Source organism: Lemur catta, chromosome 16 (assembly GCF_020740605.2).
Source record: "Lemur catta isolate mLemCat1 chromosome 16, mLemCat1.pri, whole genome shotgun sequence".
Lineage (NCBI taxonomy): Eukaryota > Metazoa > Chordata > Mammalia > Primates > Lemuridae > Lemur > Lemur catta.
The window spans coordinates 55,964,948-55,989,801 of NC_059143.1; the positions used below are offsets into that span (position 1 = coordinate 55,964,948).

The 24,854-nt window shown below is 55.8% G+C and overlaps 1 protein-coding gene and 1 long non-coding RNA gene across 6 annotated transcripts in view; one reads left to right on the forward strand and one right to left on the reverse strand.

Annotated features, from left to right (window-relative positions):
- Positions 1–3,254: 3,254 nt before the first annotated feature.
- Positions 3,255–24,854, forward strand: part of LOC123621671 — a 28,386-nt gene continuing 6,786 nt past the window's right edge. For 2 of the 5 annotated variants that reach the window (XR_006729215.1, XR_006729216.1), the window contains exons 1-2: positions 19,157–20,889; positions 21,050–21,282. This is a non-coding gene — a long non-coding RNA (uncharacterized LOC123621671). Of the gene's footprint in view, positions 3,392–17,822; positions 18,345–19,156; positions 20,890–21,049; positions 21,283–21,825; positions 23,587–24,854 lie in introns of those variants that run through there. The other 3 variants (XR_006729218.1, XR_006729219.1, XR_006729217.1) reach the window with 3 other exon arrangements.
- Positions 14,013–24,854, reverse strand: part of PARD6G (par-6 family cell polarity regulator gamma) — a 63,380-nt gene continuing 52,538 nt past the window's right edge. The window contains exon 3 of the mRNA XM_045527573.1: positions 14,013–14,914. Within this exon, the coding sequence (XP_045383529.1) occupies positions 14,103–14,914 (812 nt within the window). The 3' untranslated portion in view covers positions 14,013–14,102. The remainder of the gene's footprint in view (positions 14,915–24,854) is intronic.

A 24,854-nucleotide genomic window follows, 5' to 3' on the forward strand; every position in this document is an offset into this window, starting at 1 on the left:
GGTCAGCATAGCTGGAAACCAAGGAAACAGAGAAGGAAGCGCCAGCTTTGGAGCTCTTGGAACCAGTTGAACAGAAATTTGTTGGCATCGGTGTCTTGTACCAAAAGATTTGGGAACAGAAATCCAAATTTTTATTTCCTGTACATATGACACTCCAATCTTTGAAACAACCTATGATGACATTAAAAGCATCTATAAGAGGATGACAGGATCAGAGTTTGAGGGAATGAAGCCCAGGAAACATGACATCTGGGAAGACTGAGCAATACATGTTATTAGTGAATTAAATTCGGCAAATGATGCACATTGTGTGAAATCAATGTTGTACGGCCTGCTTTTGTGATCAGAGCAGTTGAAGAGCCCTGTGCCGCTGAATGTTCCTCCCCTTCACCTTTCTAAGGTCCTGCGTTAACTTGTTTCCATGGAGCGGCTTCTCAGAATTGGCAGGTTCTATTCAATTTAGCCAAACTGGCTTTTTTTTTTTTTTCTTAGTGAAGGATCAGTTTTAACCAAATATTTTGATACGGATGTGGAGAACTGAGACAGTATTTGTATCTTTTAATCAGTGTAGCCTTTGTGGTCAGTGTGCTGGATCTGAACGATTTTTGTGCCGTCTGTCCTCTTGATGTTAAGGAGATTCTAAACTGAATATTCCGTGGTTTGGGACAGCATCCGTAAGTTTTCCCTATAATTTTATATTTTTTGTTATGTCAGGTGTCGTGGCAGGGCCCAAATAGCATAGCCCCAGTTTGGTTTATGTGGGCATAAAATTCTAACCGAACTGCAGACCTCAGGAGTCATCTGGGAAAAGAGGAGTTTTAACCTAACAGAATGGAAGAGGGGAGGCGGTGCCAGTGACAGCGCAGCTGAAATGCAGACCCGACTTCTGCACCCCAGGCCTAGCTGCTTCAGAGGACCAAGCCCTGAGGCAGCACAGATGGGCCTCCCCTCTGGCTCAGAGCGGCTCCAAACCATTTCTGTGCTGCAAAACAAAGCCAGGTGCTGGGGGGTGAGGTGGGGAATGGGTTTGTGCATAAGGAAATTAAGGCGTGGAGGGCAGGAAGCTGGCTGAGGTGGACAGGGCTGGGGGAATGCCCGGGTGGCCTGGCTTCATGCTCCCCATTGGTATGTGCTGCCTTGTCCCTGTAAACTGTGCACGAATCCTGCCACCTGAGCATGACTGCGCTGCGAAGAGGGAGAAACCCAGCTGCCCCAGTTTGCTCAGAACTTGAGGGGTTTCTCTGGATTTTCAGTGCTGAAACTGGGAACGTCCCAGCAAACGAACAAGCGTGTCACTCCACTCAAGTGTCAGTTGACTTGCGTAATGTGACCGTGTCACTCCACTCAAGTGTCATTTGACTTGCGTAATGTGACCTGTCACTCAGCAGTACAGCAGTACTACCTTCAGGCCTGTGCAGAGCTCCTAGGTACCCAGGTATGTGGGGCATCCTGATCATAGACATGCTTTTCCTGGTGATAACATCGTCACAGAGACGGTTACCCAGGTACTTCCTGTGTGCCAGCTACCACGCAGAGCGCTTTGTGCCATGCTCTTGATAATGGCCATGCACTAGTGACAAGGAACGAAAGGAGGGAAGTCCTGGTTGAGGTGGTGAGAACAGCAATAAAAAAAATGGTCCCGGATTTGCTATTTACTCTCCCAGCTGAAATTTTTTAGCTAAGGAATAAATTTCCATCTATGAAGCACTGCTAGAAGGTTCTTTTTAGCTTTCAAAACTTACACTGAATTTCATTATCTTATTGGTCGTTCTAATAGTTCCCTCAAAAAACACCTTTTCACAGGTGGTGAAAGTAAGTGTTACACCTTTCTAATTATGAAGGTTTACTTTGTAGCACACCTACCAATAGCTTCTGCAGTTTAGGTTTTCTGTTAGGCAGATATTAAATCACAGCTTTAGAAGTCTAATCTTTGACGATTTGTCCTCATTATTACTTAGTCTTTATTAACACATTTAAAGTCATGTTAGGACTGTAGCTATTTTCATATTCTGGGAGTGTGCCCTTGGGACATATTACAGCAGTCCCAGTTGTTAATTTTTTTCGAGATCCTAAACTGGAGTTTCTTGATTTGGCATCCATGAACTCCCTGAGTAAACAGTGTAAATGTGTGACTTGGAAGGCTGGAAAACATTAAAATCTAAATTCCAGGTTTTTCATGATACACAGCTAGAATGAGAATTCCCCTGTCAACGTCAGAGACCGACGCTGATTGGGGACCCCTGTCCAGGAGGCCGCCGTGCCACCCGACTAAACAGGAGCCGGGGGCTCTGAGCCGGGGTGTGCGCGGGAGCGGCGCCTGCCCCGGGCCCGGCTCCCTCCGTCCCGTGCGAGGGGCCGTGGCGGCCATGCAGAGCCGCGTCTGAGCGGGTCCTGGATTTGGTTCCTGGGTTGTGCTGCCTCATCACGAGGACGAGGCTTGTTAATAAAAGGACGCAGCTGTGCGACAGCAGGCTCGGAAAGGAGCCGCGCGCCCCGGCGCGCCCCCTGCTGGTGCCGCCGGAAAGCGCGTGGCCGGGACGGCCGGGACGGGCAGGAAGACCCTGTGGCCACTCTTAGCACAGGAGTGAAATGGGGGGCGGGGACAGACACCAGGCAGACATCAGTTTGCGTTTGGCTTCCACGTTCTCCAACGACAGCGTTCCCCAATCTGGGAGGGGGGAAGGGTACAAGACCCCGTAGAAGACACAGTCAAAGAGCGGGGAGGGGCGAGCAAGGAAGAAACCGTGTCACGGCGGATGCGGTCTGGAGGCCCAGGTGAATTACAAAGCACGGTGCGAAAGCTGTTGCAAGTGCGAGTGCAGGATCCCTCCTGTGCCCCTGGCCCCAGGGGTCAGAGGACCCAGTTCTCAGGTGCAGGGCCCCGGCCACGCCCCCGGCCACGCCCCGGTCACAGTCTCAGCCACGTCCCCGGACAGGCCCAGTCACGGTCTCAGCCACGCCCCCGGACACGCCCCAGTCACGCTCTCGGCCACGGCCCGGTTTCGGTCTCGGCCACGCCCCTGGCCACGCCCCGGTCACGGTCTCGGCCACGCCCCGGCCACGCCCCGTCACGGTCTCGGCCACGCCCCCGGACAGGCCCAGTCACGGTCTCGGCCACGCTCTCAGCCACGCCCCGGTCACGGTCTCGGCCACGCCCCTGGCCACGCCCAGGCCACGCCCCGTCACGGTCTCGGTCACGCCCAAGCCACGCCTGCCTTCACACCTGTGTCACTTCAGACTCACTCAAAGTTCAACACCATGGCAACGTGAGCGCCTCCCCTCCCCTAGCCCAGAAGACTCTGGACCCCGGTAGGGGAGGGAGGAGCCGCCACTGGCGGTGCGGGCAGGGGGCCCTGGGCGCCGGCTGGCGCACCTGTCCTGAGACGCTAAGGTAGGAGCCGAGACTTCCCTTGTTCCTGTACCGGCTGGGCTTGTGGCTGCACCTCTAGAGTAGAAGCGGGCACGTGGTGCCCGGGACCTTTTCTTCTGTGCTTTTCCTTTGGGCAGAGAATTCGTGTCCTGTTCGAAAACGCCACATTCAAGTTCTCGCTTGTCACCCAGACCTTCCTGCCCTCACCTTTCCCGTCGGAACACTCCAGACCGTGTTTAAATCAGTCGTGTTTGTTGTTTTCTGCTAAGAACCAGCCCGATAGATCTGTCGAGAAATTCATGTACTCTGAGTGTGGTCGGCGGCTCATGTGGTCCTTAAGGTGCATTCAAACAGGGACCCCCAGCACAATGAGTTGTTCGCGTGTTCTGGTCCTGCGGTGTTCCCAGACCACAGGCAAGCAGGGCGGTGTGGGGGGAAGGGGATTGTGCACAGGCAGCCTGAAAAGAGGAAGGGAACCTCGGCCCGGGTCGGCCTGGGGCCCGGATGCGTTTCTAGAGGCTGCACCTGGAGCGTGTGCTCGTTTGCTTCCATTAAACTCGCGTGTGTGCCTTACAGGGTGACCTAACTGTGAACGTAGTGAGACTGGGAGTGTCCTCTGTACTTTACACATTTTCTTTTTTTTGTTTGAGACAGAGTCTCACTCTGTTGCTCAGACTAGAGTGCCGTGGTGTCAGCCTCGCTCACACCAGCCTCAAACTCCTGGGCTCGAGCGATCCTCCTGCCTCAGCCTCCTGAGTAGTTGGGACTACAGGCATGTGCCACCATGCCCCGCTAGTTTTTTGTATGTATATTTTTAGTTGTCCATATAATTTCTTTCTCCTTTTAGTAGAGACGGGGGTCTCACTCTTGCTCAGGCTGGTCTCGAACCCCTGAGCTGAAACGATCCACCCACCTCCGCCTCCCAGAGTGCTACGATTAAGAGGCATGAGCCCTTGACCCGGCTACAAATTTTCCTAAACGAATGTGTATTTATTTAGTCCTCTAAAAATACATAGTATCTCCTTTAACAGTGCCACCAGTTAGAGCCACTGAACCCCACAGCCCCACTGCACATTGCTGTTGTCACTGTTGAAGCAGGCGCTGCTGGACTGCGCAAGCGTCAGAGCTTGAAGGTCAAGAAGCAAAGCACATGGGTCCTCTGGTGGCCGTGAGTCAGCCCCACAGCAAAGCCCCAGGCCGGTTAATCCGGTGCCTTTTTACCTCTGAGCCCAGAGTGTGAGGATCCACCGAAAGCCTGTGGGGCAGACATCCCGCCTCCCCCACCGGCCTCACCAAGGTGTTCTCAGGATCCACGTTGCTCCCCCACCGCTCACATCACGCGGCGGGAGGCGGCAGGTGTGCGGCCAGGCGGGCGGGGGGCAGCTGAGGGCCAGAGGCGAGCAGCACGTTTCTGTCCCGTCCAGACTCCTGTTTAATAATTGCTGAAGGAAAATGCAGGAGGAAAAAGGAAGGAAAAAAACTGGAACTTCAAAAATGTTCCTACCCTTTGATTAAGTCATTGCACTTCTAGGAATCTATGCTTAAAGAAACAATCTGCAGTCTAAGCATAGCTTCCCACTGCTGCAATGCTTTGTGGTATGGACACTGGAAATAACCCACTGTCAGGAGGAAAACGGTGACCTTCACGTAGGTCTATGCCTATGTTGTATCCAGTGAAGACACAGTTTTGGAAGGATTTTCATTGCCGTGGGAAATGTTTGTTATATGAGAAAGTAAGATGTGCAATTCTGTGTATAATAGTATCTGAATTATTTAGTATCAAGTTGTCTATCTGATGACTTCTAAAGAAATATGAAAACATTGACAACAGCAATTGTCTGGTGGATTTACTGTGGGCTTTTTCTTTCTACACTTGGTCTTTTTCAAATTTTTGAAAGTGACCATGTAATATTTTTGTGACTAGAGAAAAAATAACATTAAAAAAAAAAAGCACCAAAGAAGGCCTGTTGTCTCCTGGAAAGCGTTCACAGGTTTCAAAGACACAAGGCTTCCTTGGTCTTGTGACCACACAGCAGGGATGCTGCAGCCTATGATGTGTCTCTGTTAGCCTCGCTTTCCCCATTTCCTACTTTTTTCTTGGATGGAAGAATCTATTTTTTTACTTACAAAATTGATCATGTGCATTTTTCTGAAAAACTCCAAGAGTTAGGAAGGAAAAGTCCCCATTATTTGATCCCCCAGAGACAACCCCTGTGCCGGCTCAGGTCCCCTTACGCGTGTTTGTAGGCACATGCGTTGAGCTGTGTCAGTGCCGAACTGCCCGGACGCCCACAGGGCACCTGTCCTGGGTTGTATGTCTGCGATTCGTGTTTTCTGAAGCACTTCGTGGGTTGTTTGGGTTGGAACATTTGAACGCAATGGGGCAAGAAAAGTCTATGTGGGTAGAAACTTCACTTTAGGGTACAAAGGTGCCTGATGTGAGCTCATGTACGTGGCTAAGATTTTTTGTGGCACTTCAGGACTCCAGCCTGGACCCGGGAGAGGGCCATGGCGGTTGGGGCAGGTGGAGAACTTCCCGAGCGGACCGAGCCCCCAGTGCCGGACAGGGCAGGACTGGGAACTCGGGTCAGGAAACCTTGGCCTTGTCTCAGGCTGCCGCGGGAGCTGAGTGACCTTGACTCCTTCACCCTTGAACTGAGTTTTCTCAGCTCTGAAACGAGGGTGATGTCTCCACATTTCTCAAAGTTGTTGAGAGGGTTAACCAAGACCCATGAGTGTGTGAAAACTACCTTGTTGACATGATTTTATTCATAATTGTTATTACTGTGAATAAAAACGAAGCGTGTATAGAGAGGAGAATACGGCTGCAGTTGGAAAGCAGAGGCTTCTACACAGGGATGACAGACGCTTCTGCAGCCAGGAGCCTGGAATGGAGCCGCAGGCCAGCTTTTCTCTGCCCCCACAGCCCCATGGCCACCGTGTCCTCTGCCCCGAGCAGGGAGGCCACTGCGTGGGCTTCACGGACTGCGGGGCCCTGGGCGGCTGTCGTCTGCACCTCCCCCTACCCCCACGCACGTTGACACTGCCCGCAGGGTGGCCCCGTCAGGGTCCAGTCAGGAAAACAGCAGGCAGGGGTTTCAGACTCAATGCAGGGCACAGGGACATTGGCTTTGGAACCCTGCAACGGGTAAAAACTGACAGCGGCTGTGCCAGGGCTGCTGGAGCTGACAGAGGAGGGGAGGCACCTGGTCAGAGCCTCGAGTGGAGGGAGCCAGCCTGGGCAGGGCAGGGAGGGCCATGCCCCAGCCATGGGGTGCCAGCGGTCCTGGGGGTGCCAGGGGTGCTTGGGGTACTGAGGGTGCCAGCGGTCCTGGGGGTGCCAGGGGTGCTCGGGGTACTGAGGGTGCCAGGGGTCCTGGGGGTGCCAGGGGTGCTCGGGGTACTGAGGGTGCCAGGAGTCCTGGCGGTGCCAGGGGTCCTGGGGGTGCCAGGGGTGCTCGGGGTGCTGAGGGTGCCAGGAGTCCTGGGGTGCCAGGGGCCCTGGGGGTGCCAGGGGTGCTCGGGGTACTGAGGGTGCCAGAGTGCCAGGGTGCCAGGGGCAGTGATGGCTCCCGTGAGGGTGGGTATGCTAAAGCACAGGTGGAGCGAGAAAGAGCCGTCCCCTCCTGCCCTGCAGAACCCAGAGGCAGCGGCATCTTGGGCTCAGGAACTGTGGCTGGCGCCCTCCCACCTGGGCATGGCGGAGGGGCGAGGCATGCTGGTGCCCTCACATGTGGCCCTGCCAGACAGCAGGCACCGTCCAGCGCCAGCTTGCTGTCAAAGCCCGACTTGCCTTAGCCAGAACCCCCAGCACAGGGAGAAGTGATCCTGTGTCCGGCTGGTCCACTCCCCGGTGGCCGTGGACTTGCGGTGCCTGGTGACCCAGTTCTGGCCAATGAGATGAGGGAAGAAGTCGGGGTGGGGGATCGGAGAGGTTGTAAAAAGTTTTTTAAGGGTAAGGTGACACCAGAAAAGATGGAAGGCCCTTAGTGTGGACATTGCTGGTCTGAACATGGTGCTTAGGGTATCTTTCCCAGTCCCCAGCCACCCTCCAGCTAGCTGTGCAAGGTGACATCCCACCTGGCCAGGTGCAGTCACTTTTCTTGCCAGCTCTTGCTCAGCCTTAGAAATGCATTTTCTTTCCTGCACGGAGCAGATGCCCCTTGTTCCTCTGACTTAGGCAGCAGCCCTGGTGCAGAGGTGGCACTCGCATGGGACAGGGGTCGGCGGGGAGGCCAGCACGGATGTGTGTGTGTGTGTGTGTGTGTGTGTGTGTGTGTGCAGCAGAGCTGGGCTGGGTCATGCAAGGTAGTCACCAGCAAGGACGACTGCGGTGCAGTCCCTGCTTTCCATGGAAGAGCAAAGTCACTCACGCCGCTGACAGGGTCGTCTACTGCCGCCGTTGGCTAGAGTGGACGGTCAGGGCTCACGCCAGGAGTCAGGTGGTGGGGGGGTGGCATCTTTCCTTGGCCTGAATGTGGATAAACTTGAGTTTCTGAAAACAGGGAGGTGAGACATGCAGTGGAAGTCAGAACATACAGGGGTGAGTCATGGCTCCGAGAATTATTTGTGTGATGTTAGAAATATCAGTCTGCTTTCATCTCCTCATCTGAAAAAGGGTAAAGAATGACAATATCCTCCTCCTGTTTTTTTCTGCTTATTAGTTATTGACGGATGAGTTACCATATATCCTGTCACTTGCTTATTGCCCGTTTCTAAAGCATAAGAGCCCTGGGAACGTCTGTCTATTCATCCGCCCGACGTAACATCATTGATACCTGAACGTCCCCGCAGCAGAGCAGAACCTCTGAATACAAAGCTCGCGCGCGTAGGGGACAACACCTCAAACCAAAAGGACCCGCCTAGGTCTGCGTGTTCCCGCGTGGCCTTTACCGTCATCGCTCCCGTGTCTGGCCGGTGTGTGGCGCCCGCTGCCGCCCGGTTCTGCACACGCAGCGGAGCTCCGTCCCGCGGGGGAGCGGGGCGCTCGGTCTGGCCGTGGAAGGCGGGTTTGGGATCCTGGTCCCCTGGTCGGTGTGTGCGGCAGTCGCCCCAGCTGGGCACGCGGCGGCGTTTCCTGCGCGCGTGGTTCTCTCTGTGCGGTTCCGAGCGGTGGGTTTCGGGTTCCGGCCCAGTCGTGGTGGACTGGTGGTCTCCGCCGCCTGGTCCTGTGGAAGGCTGTTTCGGGTTGTCCCTGTCACCTGCACGAGTGGTGCCCTCGCAGCCTGGTCGCGGAAGGCTGGGATTTGGATTCCGACCCACTCGTCTACCGGACGGGTGGTCTCCACGGCCCGGCTCTGTGGAAGCGTTTTCGGACTGACTTTCTCATCTGTGTGACTCGCGGCTCCGCAGTCTCAGCGAGCGGCAGATTCGAACGTGATCTCGCATCGGCTCGGCGGGGCTCTCTGCAGTGGGGCGGGCGCAGGTGGGTCCCCTGTGCACGTCTGGCCCTCTCTGGCGTCGGGCTGTGTGGACACAGGGTCTGGGCGCTGAGCAGGTTGTCTGTAAGTGGGAGGCCCTGCAGTCCGGGCCGGGGAAGCACATTCCTCACTCGGATCCTCTCGCCACACACAGTCCGTCGCGTGGAAGCGGCTTCCGGGTTCTTCTCACCTCCACGTGGCCTGGCGTGGCGGGCGCGGGGTTCAGACTTGCGGTCCCCGCAGTCTGGCTCCAGGGGTGGAGTTTCCGGACACTGGTTCTCTCATCCACACGGGTGTCGGGCTTTGGAGTCCGGTCAGCCGAAAGTCGCGCTTGGACGCTGGTCCTCTGGTTTATCCACGAGGCCTCTCTGCCGCCAGGTGATGTGGAGGTGACTTCCCGACTCTGATCTTCGGGTGTGTACGTGGCTCCTCGCTGCACCTGGTCATGAGCAGGTAATGTCGTCCTCTACAGCAATGGCAGTCTCCACAGTTTGGTCATGTGGACGATTGTGGATTTTGATGCCCGTTATTTGTGGTCCTCTCTCCTCCTGTCACATGTTTGGGACTCTCTGCAGCCGGCCACACAGAGGCCCGTCGGGGGCTGTGCTCCCTCCTGCGTGTGGCACTGGCTTCACTCCGGGCTCAGGCGGGTTCTACAGAGGGTGTGGCGCTCGGTTCCGAAGTGACAATGCCGACCTGCCAGTCGTCGTAGCCATGTTGATGGATGACATGACAGTCGCGCGAGAGCCCGTCTGTGAGAGCCCTTTCCTGGCACGTTGTCTTGAGGGCAAAAGGATTCAGGTCAAGAAATGATGTGTTTGTGTTCAAAGCTCACTGTGCAGGAGAATCTGGAAAACAGTGCTCATTTTCTGGGTTGCAAGACCAATGTCAAATCATTTTGTTTGTTTGTTTATTTATTTATTTGAGACAGAGCCTCACTCTGTTGCCCAGGCTAGAGTGCCCTGGCATCAGCCTAGCTCACAGCAACCTCAAACTCCTGGGCTCAAGCGATCCTCCTGCCTCAGCCTCCCGAGTAGCTGGGACTACAGGCAAGTTCCACTATGCCCAGCTAATTATATATATATATATATATATATATATATATATATATATATATATATGTATATATGTAGTTTCTTTTTTTAGTTGTCCAGCTAATTTCTTTCTAGTTTTAGTAGAGATGGGGTCTCGCTCTTGCTCAGGCTGGTCTCAAACTCTTGAGCTCCCAGAGTGCTAGGATTACAGGTGTGAGCCACCGTGCCCAGCTCATTTTGTTTTTTATTAATAAGAGTTTACTCCTAGGAAACATGGTTCAATATTGAAAAAATTCTCAATGTCCAAAAGTTCTGGTTTCTTTTTGGATGAGGACAAAGGAGAATAAAACATAAGCGAGGGAAGGAAAGAGGGAAAACGGAATTTGTATATTGACTTGGGGTATCTTCAAGAGTAAATACTTTGGGGTGGGTTTGGTGGCTCACGCCCGTAACCCCAACACCCTGGGAGGTGTGGGCAGGAGTTCAAGGCTCCAGTGAGCTGTGGTCATACCACTGCACTCCAGCCTGGGCAACACAGAAAGACCCTGTCTTTTAAAAAAGAAAAGAAGAAGAGAACACTTTGGGAGGCAGATGTTTGAGGCAGGGAGGAGAAGGGGGGAGGGGAGACGGACAGGTGTGGCGCTGGAGCGGTGGTGGGGGTGGGGGCAATTGAGAGCACAGTATCTGCGCACATCAGGGAAAATGTAGGTGACCTGACGCTCACCTGTCCGTGCCATCCCAGAGGAAGGTCCTATGTGCTTGTTGGACGGGCCCTTGGTCATTAAGTCCAAGCACACAGGGAAATCCTACTACTTTCCTGACAACCATTTTTACAGGGGGGATTAGCCAATGGTCCTCAAAATGCAGTTTCTGGGCCACCAGCAGTGGCAGCACCTGGGGAACATGTTAGAAATGAAAATTCTCAAGCCCCACCCAAGATCTCCAAACCAGAGCCTTGGGCGGGCCGGGCATGGTCTTACCAAGCTCTCCAGACTGTGCAGAGCGAGAAGTCCTTGAGCTTCACTGACCCGCTTACCTTCTCAGAAAATCAGCCAAGTGGGGTCATGTTTTGGCAGAAACTGTGCACATGAGATACCTGCATGCATTTAGGATCTGTTAGTTCAGCCATATGTCATTGCAGTAAGTTAAACTGTGGACCATGAGACTGATTGTGCTGCCAGAAAAAGCTTCATAGTGGTTTACTCCTGGTGTGGGGGAGCGTTTTTGTTTTTGTTTTTAAACAAAACAATCTGTCATTTATTGTAGTACCTATTTTTTTCATGCAAGGACTAAAAGGGGACATTTTTATCACAGTGGGTTCATAGTTGCATCCTTTGAAAATATTTGACAGAGGTGAAGGCATGGCCTTGTGTTGGAACACTTCTCAGATTTTGTAACAATCATATGGCTTTTCAGATACCTTTGTGAGTCCACACATTCCCTGTCTGTGATCATTTCATGCAAAACCGTAAGATACTAAATACCCTCATCGATTCTCAAAGTCTCACTATTGGCTGGAAGTTCAGCTCCTCCCAGCAGCCTCAGGCTCTGGGGGTTGGGACGCGGAGGGCCAGGTCAGGGAACCCTGCCTGGCAGCCGGGTGTGTGTGGCCCCTGCTCACACACAGCCCGGAGTCTCACACTCTGCCACGAGTGCGGATGTGAAACCTGCAGCTAGTTTCCAAGGTGCCTAATCCCTCCCTGTCAGCTGCATCTCACCAGACTGAGGGCAACTGTCCAGAGTGTGAGTTCCCCAACTGCAAACCGACAGAGGCTACACACAGGTCAGTGACATGAGGATTCAGTAGGTGACGAGCACTTGTTAAGCTACTGGCACTCACTGCTAATCTCAATGTTTGTACTTTTTGGTTTTTTTTGTGAGACAGGGTCTCACTCTGTCACCTGGGCTAACGTGCAGTGGCATCACCATAGCTCACTGCGAGCTCAAACTCCTGGCCTCAAGCAATCCTCCTGCCTCAGCCTCCCAAAGTGTTAGGATCACAGCACTTCGGGCCACTGCGCCTGGCCAGAGTGAGCAGATCTCGATGGCTGTGCATTGTACGTTCAGTAATGTCAGGATGGTGGTGTTAATGAAAATCCTACAAACCAGGGTATATTTAGGAAATATTCAGAAAAGCTTTTTCAAGAGGGTTCTGGACTGTCATCTGTCTGAGCTTTGGCCCATTTTCTCATCCATAAAATAATAATAGTTGCCTCATGGAGAACGTGTGAGGATTAAGCAGGATAGCACTTGATACACGTGCCATTCTGAGTGGTCATCTGTCACCAGCACTGACATTCTCCCCTACTCGGAATACAACTGAAATAGATCATTAATGCATTTTAACTCAAAAAGCCAAAAAAGTTTTTATTCTCTGATATATAAAACCAAGAAAACTTTTTAAAAAAAAGCTATGTTGTATTATGTATTACAGAAGAAATGGCAGAAGTACAGACCTGGGTAGAAAAGTGCACTCAAGCAGCTGTTCCAAGCAGTTTGTAATTCCTAAAATTATGAATAATGGCATCCAAATCTCAGACAGCCTTTTTTTTTTTCCCTTTAAAAAATTATTCACATTTGGTTAACAACTTAAAACATGGTAAGAAATATAACTTTCCTTCTTGGTAGCAGATGGTTACTTAACAGATATTCAATAACCAGCAATAACTTAGTAAAAGAATATTTCCTTTGTGATAGTAACTAAGCCTTAGATTTTTGGTTTTGTAACACTTGTATGATATCCCGGCAGTGAGGAGTGTTTTTTAGTAAGACAAGATGCACCTATAGTCCGCTGGAGCCATAAGTTGGGGACTTGGACCCTCACCCAAGACTCTTCGCGTCTGTGGCCTCCCCATGCCTGGGGACAAAGGGTCAGTGACCCATTGCATACAGATAAAAAACTCAAGCATAGGTGCAGAAAGAAAGACACAACTACTCAGAAAAAGCTATTTCTGTCCAATAATAGCTTTCAAAAGGAAAATAATGTACTTTTCGCTTAATATTCAGGAAAAATGAAAATGTTAAATGCACCGTTTTCCGTCTGATCAGCCCGATATTCGGGAAGCCAGGCCGGTTCCGCGCGGCGCCGACCCGGGCGCGGGTTTCCCTGCGTTCGCGGGAGCGAGTCACTCGGTCGGACTAGTCCCCAGAGCAGCGCCACGTCCCAGTGACTCGTGGAAACTGAAAACGCGAGCACGCTCCCCACTGGCCGTCTCCTCCAGAAACGGAAACGAGCGCGTATTAACGGTGACTTAGAAAAAGGAATGGCTGTTCTGGAAAAACAAAGGTGACAGAACTAGCACATCCCAGTGACTGTGCTTTCGAAGTCCCGGCCGGAGGGGTGCGGTGCTCGTCGTCCTCCCTGCTGAAAACACCTCGGAACCTGCCCGGCGACGCTGGCTTTAGGTCCCAGGTGACAAATTAGAGTCACTCTCCAGGCTGAGGGGCCGCCTCTGCTGGTCACAAGGGCAGCCCAGGAATGTCTGGAAGCTCCACCCCATTTGGCTTTTTGAAATAGGACTAAAAACAAACAACGTGAATATCTGAAATCCATCCAAGGCCGTACCTAGTGCAGGTTTGGGTGCAGGTGCGCTTGAAACCAGCCTCGCGACCACGGGCCGCCCGCGCGTGCGCACTGCGAGAACGCTGTGCTGACGTCACAGGCCACTGTTTGCATGGCTTAAGTTAAACGTAGGAATTTGACTATTTAAAAATAATTTAAAGCTTTTTATAAAAAATTAGGTATTTCTAAAATTTAGAAATGAACCATTTTTTGCACTTGGTCACATGTTTTCTAGGACGAGAGAGAGAGGGCACACGTGTGTTTTAAGTTTGGAGAAATTCTATAAAAACAGTATTTTCATTTTCTATCCGGGAGCTGAAATAAAGAGCAGGGTCACGGGGGCAAAGGAGGGGATGAAGTATACAATTCTTCTTCTTCCTTTAGGACCGGAATACAGGCTCAGGAGGAGTCTCCCCATGTGGGCTTTGGGGGGGACCCCCGCGCCGCTAGAGCGTGAGCGCCGGCCCGGGCTCCTCCACCGTGTGCCCCGCGGGGTTTAGGGGACCCCCGCGCCGCTAGAGTGTCAGCGCCGGCTCCTCCACCGTGTGCCCCGCAGGGTTTGGGGGATCCCCCCACCGCTAGAGCGTCAGCGCCGGCCCGGGCTCCTCCACCGTGCGCCCCGCGGGGTTTGGGGGACCCCCGCGCCGCTAGAGCGTGAGCGCCGGCCCGTGCTCCTCCACCGTGTGCCCCGCGGGGTTTGGGGGACCCCAGCACCGCTAGAGCGTGAGCGCCGGCCCGTGTTCCTCCACGCCGCCGCGCGGGAGCACCAGGCTGTGGCGCGGGTCCGGCTGCAGCGCGCTGAGCATTCGGTGGAGGCCGCCGCCCTCGCGTCCCAAGCTGTCCAGGGGCGCGTCCCGCGGCCGTCGGGGCACCAGGCCGGTGCCGTTGGCGCGGGTGAGGCCGCCCGGGGGCGCCGCGTTCCCCTCGATGACAATGTCAGCATCCTCGTCGCTCTCCACCTCGTCGGGGTGAAAGTTCTGCAGGACGTGGGGGGCCGGCGGGCCTGCGCCGTCCGAGGACTGGCCCGCGCTGCTGGGCGCGCGGCTGCCGCGCACCACGTTGTTCCTCTGGTTGGCGGGCTTGACGGTGACGATGAGGTTGTGGCTGTTGGCGATCATCATGTCCGTGACCTGGTCCAGCGTCTTCCCCGCCACCTCGATCCCGTTCACCTCCAAAACCTCGTCGTTCACGGCCAGCAGCCCGGTGCTCTCCGCCAGGCCGCCGGGCACCATGCGCGAGATGAAGATGCCCGGCACCTTCTCCAGCCCGTGCGGCGTCACCCGCACGCTGATGCCGTCGCGGATGTAGAAGCCCAGCGGCTTCTCGCAGCCGTGCCGGTACAGCCTCACGCGGCGGTGCGTCTCGGGGAGGATGTCCACGTCGATGACGGAGGACACCGGGCGGAAGTCGTGCGGCATGCTGATGTCCAGGTGCGCGCGCCGGCGCAGGCCCTCGTCCCGCAGCGCCACCAGCACCTTCTTCTTCCTCGACAGGGTGCCCGCCCCGAAGTTGTAGTGGTCCGCCTCTTCTGCAATGGGACAGAGCGGGGCAGTTAGAGGTGCGCGTCGCAGGCAAGGGCAGCAGATGCTAAACAGGTACCCGCCCGCGCCTGGAGCGCCGCGGCTGCCCGCCCGCCAGTTACCTGCATCGTGTCTCTGGTCTGTGGTGTGAGGCCTGGCGGAAACCCGGGGTTAAGTACTGCAACGAATTTTAGTTTTTTATTTTTGAGACAGAGTCTGTCACTCCAGCTACAGTGCCGTGGCGTCAGCCTCGCTCACAGCAACCTCAAACTCCTGGGCTCAAGCGATCCTCCTGCCTCAGCCTCCCAGAGTGCTGGGAGTACAGGCATGTGCCACCATGCCCGGCTAATTTTTTCTCTCTCTATATATATGTTTTTAGCTGTTCGTATAATTTCTCTTCTATTTTTAGTAGAGACGGGGTCTCGCTCTTGCTCAGGCTGCTCTCGAACTCCTGAGCTCAAACAATCCACCCGCCTCGGCCTCCCAGAGTGCTAGGATTACAGGTGTGAGCCACCGCGTCCGGCCCCCGGCTCATTTTTTTCCTATTTTTTGTAGAGAATGGGGTCTCGCTGTTGCTCAGGCTGATCTTGAACTCCTAACCTCAAGTGATCCTCCCACCTTGGCCTCCCAGAGTGCTGGGATTACAGGCATGAGCCTGCAATAAATTCTTTACAGTTCAGTGTTCAGTGGATTTGATACACACACGGGAGTCACCTACAAATTGTTTCACCGAGGTCTTAGCACCCACAACCCCAGGCTCAGCTGGTCCAAACAGAGCACCAGGCAAACATTTGAGGCAAGTCAATTGCAATCACCTCTCTAACATCAACTCTCTCTAGACAGCTCCAAACAGACGCCCAGCAACACCAAGCAAAATAAGGTCAAGAGCCTGCATCGGCTGTGGGTCTCGGCAGGGCTGAGACACTGAGGCTGGGCCAGGGAGCTGCTTTAGTTACAAACTGGGTCCCCCAAATGATCCTCCTATACATTTCTTCTCTTCAGCTGTAAGACAGCGATAGGTTAATCACGAACAAGAAAGACCTTTCATACTTTCTTCTTTTCTTCCTCTGTGTAAGCACCCAGGAAGCACAGTGTTTGCTGACCAGCAGTTCACCGTAACGGGGGTGTTGCCCAGCAGGGAGCATGAATCACACCGCGGGTGCATCTGTGAGTGGAGGAAGGGGAGCAGTGCCCAGAAGGCGAGGACGAGGACGTCTCCTCCTCATGCCCTGGGGCAGGTGCCCCTAGAGGCAGTGAGGCCTTGGGACTCCAGACCCGCCCAGCTCACAGGCCCAGGGCAGCACCTGCCCCCCTCCCCCAGGTGTTCTGGAGACCTACCCAGGACACCCGCTGACCTCTGGAGGTGTGAACACTTTACCCTGGAGCTAGGCAGCTGCATAATAAAACAGAAGTCGAAAGAATTTATCAACAAGACAGACATCGTAAGGAGCTTAGTCTAAAAGTTTTAAAGGAACAGTTAGGTAGTGTTTGGAAACTCTGAAGAAAGCATTTTCCTCATGTCAGAAAAATATCTTGTTTCAGCCGGGCACAGTGGCTCAGGCCTGTAATCCTAGCACTCTGGGAGGTCGAGGCGGGTGGATTGCTCGAGGTCAGGAGTTCGAGACCAGCCTGAGCAAGAGCGAGACCCCATCTCTACTAAAAATAGAAAGAAATTATCTGGCCAACTAAAATATATATAGAAAAAAATTAGCCGGGCATGGTGGCGCATGCCTGTAGTCCCAGCTACTCGGGAAGCTGAGGCAGGAGGATGCTTGAGCCCAGGAGTTTGAGGTTGCTGTGAGCTAGGCTGACGCTATATGGCACTCTAGCCTGGGCAACAGAGGGAGACTCTGTCACCAAAAGAAAGAAAGAAAGAAAAATATCTTGTTTCATTATTTTTATACTGAGCCTCTTTTGATTTTGACATACGCGGCTCTGTAAGAATGGTGTTCCCACGAGCAGATGGACAGCGCTGTGAGGAGCAGCCAGGAGGACCCCCTTCCTGGAGGGCAGCCACCCCCAGAGGATCAGGCGGGCACCGTGGCTCCACTTCACGTTCTTGCCCCATGTTTTGGCTACAGATGGAAGATCCTGGCTCACTGGTGCCATCTGTGACGACCCACGACAGCCACGGCCCAGCCCTGACAGCGGCCAGCGGCCTGCACCGTGGACTCCGGCTAGCCAGCCCCCCGGCAGCATGTCAGAGACCGGGCTGGAACCTGTCCACGCCCAGCTGCCGAGGACCCTGGTGGCAGGAACCCGCCCAGTGCAGCCACCTCAATAACCTTGGCCCCTGGCGCCTGGGCACCCTAAGCTGCATCACAGGACAGTTAGGTCACACTGTGCTGGACTCACTGGGCCCCTGCTCCTGTGGGCAAGCTGTTCCCAGTAGCTGGGGCAGCTCCAGGCCAGGACGCACCTCCAGGGCCCTTGCCCCTGTCCCCACACAGATGTGGTGGCAGGGACTGCCTCTGCCCCCCACTCCGGACCCAAGTGCCGCTGCTGAGTAGCTCCATGCCTGCCCTGGACTCACACGGGCCGACGGCTGACCTCCGGGAAGCAGCTTCACCAGATTCGTCAAGGCGGTGAGAAGTCACATACGGGGAGTGGTCTAGGAATTCCTCACGAAAGGGCTGAAACGTTTTAGTTTTAACTGGCAGAGAAACAGACCACTTTTCTCTTCGCAGGTAGCTGTTACAGGAATGTCATGACAGAAATAAAAACTACCCAGGCCGAGATCCAATCTGCTCACTATCCTGCCTCACAAAAGCACGGCCTCCCCGTTCGCTCAGTTCTCCCTCCGACCCCGGGAACACAGCCCAGCCCCGTGTGTCCCCTCAGGCACGGCCGGAGTGGGGGGGTCACACTGCTTCTGAAGTCGGGGCACGGGGCGGGGGAGGGGTGAGAGGGTCCTGACCCTGCAGGAGTTTCACCTCCTTTTCTGTGGGAAGCTTTTCCCACCACGAAGACTCCAGCTGACTCAGCTATAAAAAATTATTCAATTTAAAAACGACAGACTTCAACTTAAACAGGGACCAAGACAATTAACCTTGGGAAAGAGACAAAGTTACTTTATAAGTAAATTAAAATTCAGAATCACATGGGACACATCCACAGTTATCTCCCGCGTGAATTTGTGGGTGCAGATAGTCCCCTTCACGCACCCCACTTCTCAACAAAGCACTAGAGCCCTGATATTAAATTTAAAAGTTTAAAAATTCATTTAAAATGTTTTTTAATCGAGAAAACGACTAAAAATGATTAAAAAGCACTTGCAAAACAATCTCAGACATCATAGAAGTTATTAGCACCCCTCCTCTAAAACTCTGCAATTATGAAGACGAGTAAAAGGTGCCTGGAAGCATAAAAGACCGAAAGTCGTCACAGGGTGCGTGGACCACGCTGTCCCCCACTATGACCACACCTTTCCTTTAACAGGTAAGTCAGCTCCAGGGTCGAAAGGTTGTATCACCGGCTAATTGGAGTTTCCAGAGCGTGTGGCTCTGAACCAGCAGCCGCTGCCCCTGGTCTGCCGTGGTTGCTGGGCTCAGGTGCCCAGGGTGGGGTGCCGGCGCTCAGGCTTCCCGGGGCCTCGGGGGGCTGTGAGGCCTGACCCCGGGCTGATGAGACCACGGCGTGATCCGGAGGCCAGCGGCCGGGATGGTCAGTCACTCGTGTCACCACCTGCCGGGAGACGGCAGCCACGGCGCCACCTCCAGTCCCAGCGGGTCCAAGCGCAACTCAGAGCAACTCGCTCCCTCCCCATAATTAAACAACATGCAGACACACAGGATACTCCGCAGCTGCATCGCTGGATCAAAAAACAAGCCAGAACAAGATTTTTACTCTTAAACACAACATACATGTCAACATTTTTAAACTCTGCCATGTGAGCTGAAAATGAAAATGTGCCACGTGTTAAGAAGAAATCCCAAAACTCCTGGCAGTTTTATCTTCCCCTCAAAGTCTGTCTTGAAACTTAAATTTTTTTGTTTTTGTTTTTGAGACAGAGTCTCGCTCTGTTGCCCGGGCTAGAGTGAGTGCCATGGCATCAGCCTAGTTCACAGCAACCTCAAACTCCTGGGCTCAAGGGATTCTCCTGCCTCAGCCTCCCGAGCAGCTGGGACTACAGGCATGCGCCACCATGCCCGGCTACTTTTTTTCTGTATATATTTTAGCTGTCCAGATCATTTCTTTCTATTTTTAGTAGAGATGGGTTCTCGCTCTTGCTCAGGCTGGTCTCGAACTCCTGACCTTGAGCGATCTTCCCGCCTCGGCCTCTCAGAGTGCTGGGATTACAGGCGTAAGCCACCGTGCCCAGCCTGTCTTGAAACTTTAAAACCTGTCCCTTTGCTGTTTTCTCCCCAGTTGCCCAGCCCACGCGGTTGTCAAAGTGACACGGCGCAAGAGTACCAGGCCTGCGCAGCCTGGAGCCGCTGGGGGGGGGGGCACCAGCTCCTCCGATTTGCCGAGTATGAGCATCTGCCCTCAATTTTGCAGCTGTGCTCAGTCTTGGTATGACCTACCCGGGGGGCCACTTCCACGGGGGCTGTGCCCCCCACCCTTGAAGAGGAAACAGAGGTACGAGGATGTTGTTCTGGGCTTGGGTTTCTGCCACCTTTAAAACGAGAGACAAAAATCTCCGGATTTGCTGAGCCCTGGCACGGGGCAGTGCCAGGGTGGCATGGTTTACTAAGCTACACAGGCCACGTATTTCCAAGGAGTGGCTAAGTGTGGCCTAAATGTATGTCCTAACGTTGTGGTTGCTTTTTTCAGAGTTGGTTTCAAGTTAAAAAGGAAGTTTAATGTGCATTTTTACGAAATGGCTCGAGGCAAGTGCAGAATAAGACGCAGGGTGCGAATCCATTGGGATCTTCCGGGAGTGACTGGCTCCAGAGGGAGACCGAGACTGGAGGCTGCTAAGTGACTGGGCAACGTGGGAGGAGAACTTCAGAGAGGCCCTCACCCTCTGCCAGAGTGAGACCCAGACGCCATTTGTGCACGTCTGTCTGCATTCGCTCACCTGTTCCATGCGGGCAGACAGCACGGGACACGGGCCAGGCCTCCCCGTGTGCTGGGAACAGAACCGTGAACAGACCGGATTACGTGGACTAAATAAACAGAAGAGAAAAGCCCCCATCATCCTGCCCCTTCCTGTGAGTCCGGTACATATTTTCCCAGGTTCCTCACTGCAGCTGAAACATCTGTACACAGGTAATACACAAGTAACACCCTAATCACGGTTTTGCCGCCGAAATGTGAACATGCTGTGTGTCTCAGTATGACTCGGGCTGCCACAGCCAACTCCACCGTCTGGGCGGCTGGGAAGTCTGAGATCGAGGTCTGGCACCCCCGTCTCGGGTGAGGGGGTGGGACACGCCGGTCTCGGGTGAGGGGCCGTGGCAGCCTGTCTCTTACTGGCTGCAGACGGCCGCCTTCTTGCTGTGTCCTCACGTGGCGGAGACAGCGTTCTCTGGTCTCTTCCTCTCCTTGTGACACAGCCCTATTCAGTCCGGGCTCCACCCTTATGTCCCTTCAGCCTCTCCAGACAGTCACAGCGGGGGTGGGGGCCTTCACATAGGCATCTGGGGGACACGGTTGAGGCCACAGCACTGTGCACCCTGTTCACTCGGTGCGTCTGCATCCCTCTCCCTGGCAGCGCAAAGCCGCCCCTCCACCACTGCGGGGTGAAACCTGACAGCTGTGTCCCTGGCGGGTGGGCATCTGCTGTCACCCACGCAGACCCAGCGACGTGTGTCTGGGCCGTCTCTTCCTGGAGGCAGGACTCTGTTTCAGTTACTAGGTAGCGCGAGACACTCCCACGCCTGTTCTGTGGGACGTTCTGCAGGCAGCACCTCTGAATCCAGTGGCCCCGAGTATCCACCAGCTCCAGCAACACCGGAGGTGAGCAGCCGCTGTGACACCACTCTGGTTGGAGGATGGTAAATCCTGGGAGGCTTCCTGGAGGAGGTGGCTTTCAAAGGTGAGAGACTAGCTGGTCCTACTGTGAGGGTCTGTGGGGGGACCACCCAGAGGTGGCCGAGGAGAGAGCTCCAGGAGCCACAATGGAGGGAGAAAGGCAGCATGGGGGGGACAAGTGATACTTCTTGAAATGGATGGAAATTCCCTTTTTTCCTGGGAAGTATCAGTAATAGGGAGACGTGTGCCAAGGAGGAGGAACCGTGGAAAACAGGACTTGGAGCAGACAACCCGCCAGTTTCAATGTGTGCACATACTTGGTTCTTCTGTCCCTGCCCGGAAGACTTCAGCCCCGAGGAAGGGCCGCGGGCCGCGCCGCACTCACTCCACACTCAGGACCCGGACACGCCTGTCACAACCGGCATCTCCTTACTGCAACTCCAGACTTAGTTCCCAAGTAAGTGACAAGTGACAAGCTGTGCTTCCTCCTGCCCAAAACAGCCCAAAGTGACAACCGACAAGCTGTGCTTCCTCCTGCCCAAAACAGCCCAAAGCCCCCAAACCAGCAGCTGGTCTTGAATCTCGGGTCCCACTTGGTCCCACCCTCAAGAGAAAGGCCCACGTCAGCCTGAGATGGTGACAGGGCCGGGGTTTGCGTTTCCGTGGGGACTGGAAGGGAGACACGGGAAGGGATGAAGGTACAATCAGCCTCCAAACACGCCGCTCCCTGGTGCCAGCCGCGGGCCTCCACTCCCACGCCGCCCATGGGGCCAGGCTCCCACCGGGACAAACAGCTTTGCCAGCGTGGACAGTGCTCCCAGGATGCCGTGTGTGGCGGCCACAGGCAGACGTGGTTTTTGGCGTAGCCCTTCACAAGCCCTAAAACCACACAGGAAACACACCCGTGCGCACACGCATGGGGTGAAACCACAGTGCGAGACAGCGTCACTCAGCACGGACGAGCAACAGTGACTTTCTTTTGCGTGTTCAACTTCACCAGGTGTAGCTGCGGTTCCCTAAAACCACCCAGCACGGGCGAGACCGGGACACCTGGACTGGTGCAGCCTCCGCTGGGGGAGGCCTTGACCATCTCAGGGAAAGTCTCAACTGCCCCTCGCAGCAGAGGGTCAGTCTCCGCGCCCCAGGACAGGGTCTCACTGCCCACGGCGCTGCCCCCCCCAAGGCTCATCCCCACTCCCGCCGAGGTGCTGCCCCCCGCCCCTTCCACAGAGCCCCCCCAGGCCCTGTCCCTGGAGAATCCAGCTTCCAGCCTCCCACACCCACGTCCGGCGAGGAGGAGACAGGCACAGGCCTGCAGCCGTTCAGGATCGTGACTCTGGGGACGCCTGGGTCAAACCACGGCCCGGCCCTGGGCCTCCTGCAGTGCCGGTCTCACCCCTATGGCCCCGGCGGGGAAGGGAGGGTGGGGCTCGCAGAGTCAGGGGGCACCACCCTGGTTGGCATTCTGTCTGGCAGCGCCCAGGCGGAAACCGGGAGCCGCCGCACCGAGGCAGGCTGAGGATGGGCGCGGAGGACGCTGCTCTGGGGCCCAGGCCTGCAGCAGGGTCTCCACAAGGCCAGGTCCCCGGTCCTTTCCCCCGTGGGGCTGGGCAGCCCCAAGGCAGGCGAAGGCTCCTAGTGGGCCCGAGACCACCCCGGGCACAGCCCGCACGGGGCAGGGGAAGGCGCTGACCAGCACCAACCGCTTCCCATTTCTCACATAGTTCCAAAGGCCACAGAAGTGGGGCCAGTCGCGAGCATCTACAAAGACCCCCCACACCTCCCAGGCTGCGGCTGCTCGCAGGGGCCGCGGCCAAGCCTGGGTGCTGCGGCCCAGGTCGCCGCTACAGGGAGGGGCTGCCAGTTGGCTGCAGCCGTTTTTCTAACTAGGGGGAAGGTTTTTACTCAGCAACACCTGGAGCTGCTGAAGTCACCCAGGTGGGTCCCCGTGACGCAAGCCTGACACGCTGCCAGGCCATGGGCGGGTGAGCTCACCGGGCAGCCAGACGCGCACGCCCCGAGCTGCAGCAACATGCCTCGCGCCCACACCGCTCCTCGCGGGTGTGTCCTGCCTCCAGCATGTCGCTGGCCCCCAAAACCACCGCAGACAGGAGAGGGGAGCCCCCCACGCAATGCCACCTCCCTCGCCGAGGTCTTGCTTTAGAATCTCTTCCTGCCTCTGGGACCAGGTTAAACCGGCCGTTCCCTGCAAAGGCTGAGTCCACAGGAGACTCGCGGGCAAGACGTTAAAGAGCACAGTTCTGCAACGGGCGTGGGCTCCCACTGCGGCCCACGTGCCCCACCCGTGGCCCTGGCACCCGCGCAGGGGCTTCACCTGCTCCTCAGTTAAGCAAGCATGGGGACAAATGCCTGCGCCGTGGGCTGCGGGTTAGGTTAGGGCGGCCACCATCTCCCCACAAGAGTGCAAGGTGAGAAACTTGCCAGGATGCCGATTTATCAGAGCAAGCGGCTTGGGTGACACAAACCCAAGGTGATCCTAAAGTTGCTCACGTTTTGGCGAGGACGCAACGGTCTGAGAACTCCGGAAGCTGCACCGAGGCTCAGATCTCGGGGCCTGGCCCGCTGGGCTCCCAGCCCCAGGGCTGTGCTGCAGCCTGTCCAGAGGGCAGCCGTGCCGTGCCGTGCTGTGCCGCTGGCCACCCTGAGTTCAGAGCTGGGGATGCCACAGGGAGAAGGGAGAGGAGAGGGAGGTGCCGCGTGGGAAAGCGCCGCGGAGCCTGGCTGGGCCCCCCAGGGCCGACATGGGAAGGCCATGGTGTCGGGGCGTGAGCTCATGCCTGGCTGCCCGGGGGGCTGAGGGGTGAGGGGCGCACCGACCTGCAGCTCCTGCTGGGGAGTCCCGGCCGCAGGGCCAGCCGCGCACAGCCAGGGGGGCTCTCCAGGCAGCACTGGGTGAAGCTCCGCCCTCTTCCGGGGGGGTCTGGCCTCACGCAGGCTCCCAGACAGCGGAAGACCCCTCCCATCTGTGGTCAGTGCCCCGCCAGGCATTGCGGGGCCCTCTGCAGACCCATCCAGCCAGCCTCTGCGGCCCTTGCTCTCTGCTGGCTGGGCAGGAAGCTGCCTTGGATGCTTCCAGAAGGACAATCCTGCTTTCAAACGTAGCTGCCTCTATCACACCGTGAAGTCACTGGGGTGACTCTCGCCCTCTGTAGGACGCGGGTCTGAGCCCAGCGGCTGCCAGTGGCCTCTGCACACACCCACAGGGCGCTGAGACCCCAGGGACAGCCGAACGCAGGCGGTTCTGGGGGTGGGCCGGACCCGCCGCCTGCAGCCCCTCGCTCACCACGTAGCGACGCCCAGACTTGCCCCTGCTGCTCCCCCGGGACGCATGGCGAGGTCTGGAGACAGCTCGGCTGTCACGCTGGGGGTGGTGCCCCTGGCATCTAGAGGGTGCAGGCCGGGGCCCTGACACAACCCGCAACGCTCGGACGCCCCACAGCAAAGAATCACCCGGCCCAGACCCCAGCAGCGCCAAGGGGGGACCCCGCCTCGCACACACGCCCAGCAGGAGGGAAGGCGCCCCGGGGAATCCGGCCATTCCAAGGCCTGCCTGACGTCTCACACACCATCTCTTCATGAAAATGCAGGTTGTAACTCGATGGCCGGGCGCGGTGGCTCAGGCCTGTCATCCCAGCACTCTGGGAGGCTGAGGCGGGAGGATCGCTCGAGGTCAGGAGTTCAAGACCAGCCTGAGCAAGAGCGAGACCCCGTCTCTACCAAAAATAGAAAAATTAGCCAGGTGTGGTGGTGCCTGTGGTCCCAGCTGCTCGGGAGGCTGAGGCAGGAGGATCCCTTGAGCCCAGGAGTTGGAGGTTGCTGCGAGCTGTGATGATGGCACGGCACTCTACCCGGGTGACAGGGACTGACTCTGTCAGAAAACAAAACACAACAGTAGGTTCTAACTTGAGAAGCACAGCCTTGGTGGGCGCGGAAGGCACACAGCCCAGAAGGTTCAGGCCGAGAGGCCACGATGCCGAGGCCCAGCCCTGGGTCTCCTGACCACAAACC